This window comes from Taurulus bubalis (genome assembly GCF_910589615.1).
Source record: "Taurulus bubalis genome assembly, chromosome: 7".
Lineage (NCBI taxonomy): Eukaryota > Metazoa > Chordata > Actinopteri > Perciformes > Cottidae > Taurulus > Taurulus bubalis.
In genome coordinates, this window is record NC_136595.1 from 7087254 (window position 1) to 7098964 (window position 11711).

Sequence of the window (11711 nt, forward strand, 5' to 3'; positions counted from 1 at the left end):
AGAGAGAGAGGGGAGAGCGAACATCCCCCTTATAAGGAAGTGGTGTCATGTGACTTCATGCCATATGGAGGTGCAACAGCGCCTCCTCCTGAACAAATATAATTACATGCATCCATTCATTTATCAACTCTCAACACTCCCACTTATGAATGACATGTATATTCTATAACTTTTACATAACCAAATAAACAAATCAAACAAAAATGGCATATTCAAATGTCAACATTTTTACACACCAAACATGACTCCTGCAAAAATCCTCAGCTTTAGTCTGGAGGCGGGCTTTATCATAACATCTGCGACCATGTCGTCTGTGGGACAGTAAGCAAGTGACATCTTATCTTCCCTTATGGTAGACCTAATGAAGTGATATTTAATGTCCACATGCTTACATCTTTGTCTACACACAGGGTTCCTGGCAAGCGCAATTGTTCCCTGGTTGTCCTCATAAACAACAGTTTTCTTATACACATAGGTAACTATGCCTCCCAGTAGTTACTCCAAATAAATACACTCCTGTATTGTTAGAGCTAGAGCCATGTACTCGGCTTTGCATGTGGATAATGCTACCATGGGTTGCTTCTTGGTTTTCCAAGAGACTAAGGAGCTGTCTTTACCCATACCCACACAATAGCCGGTGATACTGCGTCTGTCACTAGCGTCCACAGCCCAGTCTGCGTCACTATATGCCTGTAGGCCTAGACCAGGGGTGGCCAACCAGTCAGAGACTAAAAGCCACATTTTTTACTGTGTTCCCGCAAAGAGCCACATCATACCCCCCCATGAGCCAAATTAAAATGTCTCTGTTACTACGACATAAATTAGGGTTAAGAAACCCACATTACTCTATCACAGATCAAACTTAATAGATGAAAATAACAAAGACAAAGATTAAACACACGTTATTATATTAACTTTGTTCAAAGCTTTTTTGTCACAGTTGAGAAGGACATAAGTCTTCTAAGAACATGCATGTGGTCTGGGGCAGTGGTTCAACTGGTCTGGCTGCAGGACTCACCATCACCCCTGAATGACAAGCCGCGAGGAACATTTTCAACTTCTCAATTTGATTTAATGAAAATATGGCGCCGTTTGAAAGTGAGATAGTGTCACAGTATGCCAAACACAGAAATATTCCCTTTCACGGAATGAAGCGAACTATCACAAATAGTTCGATGTGTATACTCACGCAAGTAAAGTGTGCAGCATTGAGGAGTGTGTGAATATTCAATTCAATTCAGTTTATTTTATATAGCCCAAAATCACAAATTAAAATGTGCAATCTGTAACATAACATCCTGTCCCGGGACCTCACATCAGATCAGGAAAAACTCCCCAAATAAAGATAGTAAAAACCCTTTCACAGGGGAAACAGGAAGAAGCCTTCATAGAGCAACAGAGGAGGAATGTTTTTTTGATATATTTTTTTTCTTATCCGATTCATCGTTTAATCGAAAAAATAATCAACCGATTAATCGATTATTAAAATAATCGTTAGTTGCAGCCCTAGTCGAAACGTTCCAGTCTCTTTTCAACATACCTCTTTTGTGACACTTTTACACTGAAGTCCATGCCCAGAAAATACTTCAACCTACCTAGATCCTTCATTTTAAATCTGGTAGACAACATGTTTTTCACTTTCTCTAGACCCTTGTTGCTGCTGGCTGCAATGATAAGATCATCCACCCAGATAACTACTATTACCTTCCCTGCCTCTTTAGACTTTTTTTGTGTCGGGTTCTGAGTGAAGTTGTCATCTACTAGACATGTGTGGAGCATCTCATTCTAATTACGCCCCGACTGCTTCAGGCCATAAATTGATTTCTCTAGTTTACACACTAGCTTCTCTCCCTCTTTTTTGTAACCTTCAGGTTGTTCCATGTAGATATCTCGATCAATGGGGGCATGCAGATAGGCTGTTTTCACGTCCATTTGATGCCAGATAAAATCGTCTTGGGCTGCCATCACTACCCGTATACTTGTAAGATTGGCTGTTGGTGAGAATGTCTCGCCATAATCTATCCCTGCTCGCTGACTGTATCCTTTCGCTACAAACCTAGCTTTGTACTGGTCGTGTCCGTCAATGTCATCTTTGATCGAGTATACCCATCTTCCTCCCACTGTCTTCCTGCCCTCTAGTAACTTAGTCAGGGTAAAAGTCTGGTTGTCCTCTAGGAACTTCATCTCCTCGCCCATCGCTTCCTTCCACTTTCCCGAGTCAGTTGATGTCATGGCCTCTTTAAAGGTCAGAGGTACACCACAAACTGCTCGGTAGGAATAATCTACACTAATGAGTGTACTGTCATCATCAGTATCTTCCACAGTATAATCTCTCAGATACCCCGGGGGTTTACGCTCTCTGGTGGGATATCTCCCACTGTCTGAGGCATTTGACGTCACCCTATGGTGCTTCTTGCCATCATCCCCTGGTGCTGACTGTGGACCGTCAGCCTGTACATCTGTGCTCAGTACACTATGCTCTCGTCACAATCTACTTTGGGGTCCAGTCCTAGCTCCTGTGTCTGAGTCTCGTTTTCACAGGTTGTCTTGGTGACAAACTTTACCAGTCTGTGCTTCTGCACTTTTCCTTTACCGGGGTTGTAAACTAGATTGCCCTTGTCATGCCCTACAAAGAGTCCTTTCTCACACGAATCTAGTTTTCCTCTGTCTTGCTGGTAGGCATAGCACACTGAGCCAAACGTATGTACCCTGGCTAGATTGCATCTTTTACCTGTCAGTGCTGTATATGGAGTAGTGCCTGTGTGTTTGTTAAAGCACCGGTTCCTGGTATAGGCTGCTTCCTGGATGGCATAGTGCCAAAAACTTTTAGGTAGGTCACTGTCGATAAGCTTACATCTGGCCATCTCAAAAAGAGTGCGCCCTTCCCTTTCCGCTGTCCCATTCTGGTGCGGGGAGTAAGGACAGGAAGTCTCGTGTCTGATTTTGTTCTTTCTCAGTAGTGTCTGAAACTCTCTGTTAGTGAATTCAGTCCCGTTATCTGATCTAATGCATTTCACAGTGCCATAAGGCGCTACATCTGCCAGGTTCTTCTCAGTGGCCTGAACTGCATCACTTTTTGCTTTCAGGAAGTAAACAAACACTGCCCCCGTACACACATCTGTGAAAGACTGCATGTACTTGAAACCATCTATGGACTCATTGTTTACTGGACCAGTTAGGTCTGTGTTCACCAGCTCAAGTGGTGTCTTTACCTTATCAGTGGATCTCTATGCACACTGCACATTCTTTATCAGGCCTACGCTTTTCATCTTTAATGTGCATGCCTTCTGTTACATCCTGCAGTTTCAAGATATCTTCGTAATTGCAGTGACCCATTATCTCATGCCATGTCTGGATGTCATAGCTGACATGACACACATCATCTATATCACACTGGGTTTGCAAGTAGTACATTCTCTTACATACATAAATATTATACCTTGGGCCACCCGGCATCACTATGACATCTTTACCTTCGTCGAAGATCACTTTGGCACCGTGAGAGGTAGCAGACTTCACTGATAAGAGTTCTCGGGGGTACGAGGGGATGTAGAGGGCGTTCTTTAAAGTCACTGCACACCGGCGCCCCTCGCTGTTTATGAGGCATACTTGTGCATCTCCCCTGCCTTGCGCCACCCCGACGGTACGCTTCCCGTCTGCCAGCTCCATGCTGTGTCTCTCCGGCTTGAAGGTGCTGTCGAAGCCCTTGAATTTGCTCCTGTCGTTGATGATGTGGGACGACGCGCCCGTGTCCACGATCAGTCCCTTTCTCTGGGTCTGTAGCCGCTGCCCCGAGAGGCTGGCATTTTCTGTGTGCCCTGAAGGTGCGGTCTTCTCCTCCCGTGGCTTCCCGGGCGCCATCTTGTTCACGACCTGCTCTACGGCCACCGCCGTCGCCTCCATTTTGGACACACGCACACCGGGTGCTTCGTTCACGCTCCTTCATTGAGCAGTCTGTGTGCCCCCTGCTTTTGCAAAAACTACACCAAACTTTCTCTGTGCAGTCATCCCTTCTGTGGCCCTTTTTCTCCGCACTGCCAACACACTATCTCCACTGGCCCAAGCTTTTTCCTTGGCGCCGCTTGGGCCCTCAGCACCCTTTCTCCCGCCTCTTCCGCGACTGGGTCTGAGTCTTCTGAAGCCTCGAAATTTCTCAACTTTGCCTTGAACTCTCCAAGCGTCATGTCTGCTGAGCCATGCGTCACCATCAGTGTGAACGGCTTGTACTTCTCCGGTAACCCCCTCATGACCATCGCCATCATCAGTCCCTCACTTGGTGCTTCACCTGCACCCCTGAGTGCCGTAATCGCCGTGTCGGTTACAGTCTCGTTGTCAGCTTTCTTCAGCGCAGTCATTGTTATGTACAAGGAAACAATCCGGGGTCTACCTTTTCCGATGTAGTGTTCTTTGAACAATTTGAAGCTCTCTTGGCCCTTGTCCTTCGTGTCTCTAAATATTAGTCCCAAGCTCGTATTGTCAAGAAGCGGCGCCAATGCACAATAGGCATCAGCATTCAGTTTATCATCCTCAGCCTGTTCTTCAACCGTCAGTACAGTAGAGTGACACACATGACAGTCTATATGAACGTGTCGTGTAGTGGGCAGCGCGCCGTGTTCAATACACGCGCTGGTCGGTCTGACAGGAAAACCCGGGGCACTCTTTTTTTCCTTCCCCAGTCCACACCTGATGTGGTCACACGTCATTGAAGGCCTTGTTCTAAAACCCACGTTCCTCCACTGGTATTGTGTCCTTGTGTGTGCTTTACAGGGTGAGAATGGCATGGTGTTCTACCTGACTCTGGATGTTGTGGAGACCGACTGCAGTATTCTCAAGAAGGACAGGAAGGCTTGTGAGCCTCGTGACTCCTTCAACACACCGGTTAGAAAACACACGCACACACTCCTGAACAGGGTGGAAATCAAAGTCCACATTCATGCGCACAGAGTATTTATTTTGTCAAGTCTTAAATCAACATGTCTCACTGCTTTAATATTCACCTCCTTAACGAGTGGTTCTTAAATTAGCAGGAGAAGAAGACGTAAGACTTCTTTAGATACAATAACACAGTAAAAAAAAAAATATATATATATAAGTCAAGTCTTTGTGCAGCACACTAAAATAAGGCATGTGCTTATTAATGTATTTGTCTTTGCAGGTGTATGGACAGTGCAAAGCTGCCATCTACATCAGTAAAGTGCACAGGGTGGAGCGTCTCTATAAGTACAACTGTATTGTCAGACCAGGTAAGAAAATAAAAATGCTGAGTAAGATATCTCGGCCCACTTGTGTATTTTGGGTGATAGTGACTCATCTTTTTTTTAGTTTAGCTTGACTTGGCTCTTAATAACTTAGATGTGTGATAGATTGCTCTTATTTACAACTTGTCTCTAAAATCTATTTTGTGATTTTTCTCTCCGGTCAGTCTCTGCAGCCAGGTTGGGTAGGTTTTGTGCTGATTGTCCGTCTTTGATCGGCATTGATGATGCTAAGGCCCAAGAGGTTGTGTCCCTCTCGCTGGAGAAGTTCAACCGTGAGGGCGGATTGACCAGACGCTTCGCTCTGCTCAAAGTCAACCGTGCCAGTGCTGGGGTATGTTTCCACACTGTAAAAACAAAAAGTTTATTCCTGTGACCTGGATTCATGTCAGTTATTGATTTAAAAATGTTTGAAAGGTTCTACAACAAATGTAGCATCATTCTCTATGTGCCTTTTCCTGACTTAAAAATTATTTTTTTTCTTCCTTTTTTCTGTGTGTGTCCAGATGGCCATGTCGATGTATTACAATGTAGAGTACACCATCCAGGAGACCACCTGTCTCAGTAGTGCAGGAGCAGCTGATCCGTGCCCATTACTGGAATGCGAGTTCACTGTGAGTCATGACTAACTGTTATTTCACATTTGAACATTCATCATGCTCAAATGGGTTGTTTATTTTACCCTTATTTTATACTTATTATGTGCCAACTGTATTTTGCTTGTATTAAGGTCACATTTTCATTCTAGCTTTGTAAGTTGTAAGTTTAATAAATCGGGGGACTATTTGAGTTTTTAGTGCTGTAACCTAACGAAGCACTCTGCTCTTTCTCCTCATAGTCAGCGGGTATATTATGAGAATTCAGTTTGTTTAACTATTCAACTCCAGTGAAGCCACAGGCTCTCCTCTCTTGTTTTTTCATGTTCTTCTCTCCTCAGCACAAAGGCTTCTGTAGGGGATCTCTCTGGGACTTTCCCTCTGGTGACATCAATGTAGATTGTGAGATCTATGAGCCCGAGGTAAGACTTGCTCAGCCATGGTAAAAAAACACAGCGTCACATTGATTTACTTCTTCTATTTTCTACTTTCTGGAGTAAAAGTAAAAAGCATATGTTGATTCATCTTTTCTTTCTTCCATTAACAGTAACTCATGTTTTATTTTTATAGTTTTGGCAATCATGAAATCGAAATTGCTGAGATTTGGGGGCAAGGACTTGATCATTTGTCTCACACTGCCTGATTTCTTTAAGGTGTTGATTTAGAAAAGACACACAATAGCCAGACATCAAAAAATCGGATCCCAGTTGTGATCAACTAGAATTCTTGATAGCTTTGCATTATTCTGAAACAGTTCATGTTATGTCTGTATGCTTTATAACCATGGTGGATGTAGTAAGGTTGACACATATCTTTCTATCAATTAAATTCACCCACAGCTTTAGATACAATACATCGTAAATTGTATCTTTATGTGTTCTCCAGTGTGCTGAGGAAGAGAAGAAGGGCAGGGTGAGGGATCTGCCCGCCATGGGCCAGGCCGTGATCCTGCCTTGTAGCGACTCACATCCAGAGGCCGAGGTGGGAGTCACCCTGCCCCTCAAGGAAGACCCCCAGATCCCCGGACAGATGGAGCCCACCATCTTGCCTTTCCCCAGAACGCTCTCAGCCAATTGCTCCCCTGCAGCGGCGGGGGAAACCCTGGTGGAGAATATCTTCTCTGAGGACCCCATGTTCAAGCAGTGGTGGGGCATCTGGGCCTGCTAAGGCTTCTCTGCTGGCCCAAACAGAATCACAAAGTTATAGCTATTTTATAGTGTAATTGTTTTTCACAAATACACTACATGTATTATAATTATGTTTCCCTATTAGCTTATTTTCTCATTGCACAGCTTCCTCTGTTGCTCTGCCTGAAGGAAGGAGCTTCCAGCCTGCTAGTGACCAATGTTTAAGGATCTGAGCGCTCATCCAATCACATTTCACCTGTTTCTCTGGTAGATTAGCGGTTTAAACTACAGGGAGAGGCCTTCTAGCCACCTACTGCCACTTCAGACTATGACTGAAGGCGCAGGTAGAAAATCCACGGCCCGCCACTGTGTTCAAAGTAATTGGAGATGTATAATAATAAAATAATACAATCACTATACTGGTAATATTGTTTTTGGAATCCTCAGACACCACATGGCAACATTCACATGGAGGAACTATACAATTCAGCAGGCAAACTTTACTGTGTTTTGTAATGTTTTGTAATGTTCGTCAAACATTTGGCCAAGAAAATCATCTTTCAAAAGCTTGTGATGGTGTGACAAGCAGCAGATGCATTTATTTGGTGATTATCAATTTGCGAAAAAAAAATATTTTAACAGACTCTGATAATATCCATGTTCATGTGTACCTGCAATACATCATGTAAATAATGCATTTGAAATAATCTTTTCTTTTTTTAATTATATTTAAACCAATTCGGAGCATCAATTGTTTTCCTTGATGCCCGTCTGAGTTTAGCGTCTTCATCTTCTACCTTTCTTATGTGTACAAGAGAAAAGAGGGATACAAAGCTGAAGCACAAACACACACAAAAAGGAGGGATAGACTATAAAGGTCAAGTGAATTAGGCTCACGACCAAAGATATGTTCCATTGAAATGGGTCATGGTGTAGTAGCACCAAATAAAATGTCATAGAATGACATGGATTTGACATTTGTATATGCAATGATATGATATGTTCTTAAATTATGGGCCAACATGTATTGGACCAAGTCAATTTTGAATATATTGGCAACCATTACATGAAAATTGTGTGAATAATATAATATTATAGTAATAGTAATATTGCTTGAAGGACCAGTCAGTGACATTTGGTGCAGTTTGGGTACTCAAATACGATTGTGAATTTTTTGTAGCATTTTTTTTAACATTTACCAGAACAAACTACACTGTGTGCATTTGCTTTGTCGACTTATTGGTCACATCAGCAAACAGCTCTTATCTGTGTCCTATCGCCCTTTAACAGAACCCACTCATTTTGTAATTTCCAACTAAAATGTTCAATAATTGCACTTGTGTACAAATATGTGCTCATGTATTTTTGTATGATCAGCTGAGATCACAGGAGGGTTTCAAGTCTGACATGATTACATAAAGCCAATTGCATTAGTTGTTGAAAAGCTTTTATTTTTTGCTTGTTAAAGAAATACAGCAACGGAGACTTAAAAGTTCAGAAATGTCCCAGAAACTCCTTTCAACACTCCTGCTTCATAATTCTCTACTCTCCTGTCCTTTTGTGTCCTGTCCTATATTTTACACACACACACACACACACACACACACACACACACACACACACACACACACACACACACACACACACACACAAAGCCCAAAATTGAAACACATTTAAAGTATACTAGTGTACTTGTAAGCTTAAAGCTCAGTCACTGATGTCGGACTGAGTGAATGAAGGATGAAGTGACTCATAGTACTATTTGCCCTATGATGCAGTGCTGCACGGGGGAGTAAAAAAACAGAACAATAGCTTTGGATTTAGCTACATTTTTGTGACAAAGGGAGTTTGGAAAATAATTAACATGCAAATGGACAGCGGAGAAGTGGCTTAAGCAGAAGTAACCGTTCGCAAAGTTTCTCCGTTTTGTCTCCTAGTTCTCGTAACTGTCCCCAGTGCACTATGACCACTCAGCCAGTCCGAGCCAGCCATTGGCCGACAGAGCAGCAGATAGCAACTGTTTGCTCATCCTTTGAGAGAGAGGGGAAAGTCCAGCATCAGCCTCCGTCCAAACCCTGTCTGGAAAAACTAGGATTACGGGGAAGATTTACAAACCGGGGCCTGCGCTAGTCTAAATGTTAAATGAGCCGGCAGGATAGGCTTTAGTGATTAAATTGGGTTAAATCCTGGTTTTTGTTTGGCCTAATCTGTGTTTGTGTCTGTGCGTGTTAGAGGATGAGAGTGCACCTTCTGGTCCTATGTCTGGCTTTGCTGCAGCAGGGGGGAAGAGCCATGCCGGACCCTCCGGGCTGCAGCAGCCTTGAAGTGGTGAGGGTGGCGGAAGAGGCCCTGGAGCAGATCAACCAGGACCGGACAGACGGATACATCCTGAGCCTCAACAGACTGTACGACATCTCTCACGCTCATGGAAAGGTGAGGGCGAACTCTCACACACACACACACACACACACACACACAAATGAACCGAGTTCTACTCTGTCTTGCGCCTGGAAAGATGCAACAGTATTTGCAGAAAGAGGAAAACAACCATGGAAACAAGAAACATTAAAGTGTGTGTGTGTGTGTGCGTGTGTGTGTGTGTGTGTGTGTGTGTGTGTGTGTGTGTGTGCGTGTCTTTCCAGGAGACAGGTGGGTCCTTCTACAAACTGACCCTTGATGTCATGGAGACCAAATGCCACATCACCAGCAGGAGGCCATGGAAACAATGCGAAGTCCGAGATATCGGAGACGTTCCAGTAAGTGGCATTTTCACTCTTCAAGATCAACACAATTTGTGTTTTTGTTTTTTAACCCAAGGTCCCGCTATAACCCAGGATGTGTGTGTGTCCCTCAGGTGTATGGAGAGTGTGAGGTGTCGGCCTCCGTCGACTCTCAAGTCAAACTTCACAGCTACTCCTGTGCACTGCGTGAAGGTAGAGCAATGGATTCATTTAGAATCCCGTTTTTCTTTTTCATCATTCATTTAATTACACAAACACACACACATTCTCTGTGATAATGTGCTGCAAGTCTATTTTGTTGGCCGCTTTGATTTCACAAACGTTAGTGAGGTGTGAAATTAAAGACGCTGACATCCATTGAATTCTCTCTCTATATACAGTATTTACAGTATATGCTCTGTCCCTCCCTAAAGGCAAGTAAACATGTCATCCATGAGTGATAATTCAGAGTTATAATTTTTTTGCGCAAAGTGTAGAACACTTTTTGGGTGTAGCAAGGAGCGAGAGATGCTGAAAGAGGTTTTAAATCCTCAACGCACACTCTCAGATACTTTCCGTTGACCTTTGACCCTGTTAATGCTTGTGTTTAGTTCCCGCCACTGCAGTGGTGGATGTGTGTCCGGACTGTCCCACCGCTGAGAACCTCAACGAGCCCGTCGTCAAGGAGACGGCCAACCTATCACTACAGAGGTTCAACGAGGAGAGCCGGCTGGCCAACTACTTTACTCTGGAGAACGTCACGAGAGCCAGTTCACAGGTGAAGAAAAACACAAATTCGTCAAGTAAAAAAAGCATCAGGGACGAGTTTTTTCTTTTTTTGTGAGAAAGTTTTAGAAATCTTGAATATCTAAAACTAGACTTTTCCACGTTATTTTTTTAATAAAATATGATAATTGTGCAGTATTCCAACACACGTGTGTGCGTCGTGTGTGTGTGCTTTGTCAGTGGGTTGTTGGTCCATCCTACTTTGTGGAGTTCACCATCGTGGAGACGGTGTGTTTAAATACAGCAGAGGCCAGTGAGCTGAGCAGCTGCCCACCTATGGACTGTCAGTTTGCGGTGAGTCGCACACTGTTGAACCTTTTCGGATGCCACCATGTTGCAGATCCAGGCTCACCTGTTCTTTGGCTTGTCTTCTCGCTCAGCATAGAGGCTTCTGTCTGGGCTCGCACGTGGCCCACGAGGACCCGTTTGAAGTCCGACTGCCTGCCGGAAAGAAGGGCAGCTCGCTTCGGAACCGGAAGCCTGTCGATGTGAAGTGTGAGATCTACGAACCTCAGGTGACCGCGTCGGATCCGTTCTCCCGCAATTCAAACGGGCACAAGCGAGTAGAGCTTTTCTTCAAAGTTCAAGTCACTGGTATAGTTTTATCACTGAATGAAAGACTGTTTGTCAAGAGGAAAAAGACCATGTTGCAGCTAAGTGTATGGCCAGTCTCTCCACTCTCATCCAAAGGGTCCTTTACCGTCTTCTGAGAAACCATTACTTCCTTGTCCCTCTTCTTTAGGCTGCCGCTGTGGAGGAGCAGGCCCATGCGAAAGCAGACAGCGGACACACTGGGCATCAGCACCACAACCACACACACCTGCACCCGCACGAGCACACGCACTCGGTCGCAGCCAGCGCCGACCTCGCGCCCTCGGAGCCCCGGGGGGCCCTCGGGACTGTGGTGGACCGGCCCGCCCCGCTCCGATCCACCCCGGCAGCGAGCGCCTGCCCCGGCCCACGCAGACACCGGCTGGGCTTGGACAGACTGAAGCTCTGATTGGTCCGGAGCCAGGGCAGCGGATCTACTGATCGGCCGATAATTAGTTCAGAAAGACAGCAAATTGTAACCTCGAAGTCAAATATGGGAGGGCAGTTAGTCATCCTTGTAAATAAACTGATTGTTTGATTAAAGAATTGACATAGTGAGTTAATTTTACACATAACATGGGAATTATTCAGCCGTTTCTCCAAACATCTCTGGAAGGGATTCTGTCGGGACATTTA

At 44.4% G+C, this 11711-nt stretch overlaps 1 protein-coding gene across 1 annotated transcript; it reads left to right on the top strand.

The window, feature by feature from the left end:
• Positions 1-9213: 9213 nt before the first annotated feature.
• On the top strand, positions 9214-11484 carry LOC306739374 (fetuin-B-like; the record flags this gene model as incomplete). The annotated part of the gene is made up of 7 exons (XM_079221369.1): positions 9214-9411; positions 9621-9734; positions 9833-9911; positions 10310-10476; positions 10665-10778; positions 10865-10999; positions 11227-11484. 7 exons carry the CDS (start codon positions 9214-9216, stop codon positions 11482-11484), a joined length of 1065 nt encoding a protein of 354 aa, XP_079077495.1.
• Between the last annotated feature and the right edge of the window lie 227 nt (positions 11485-11711).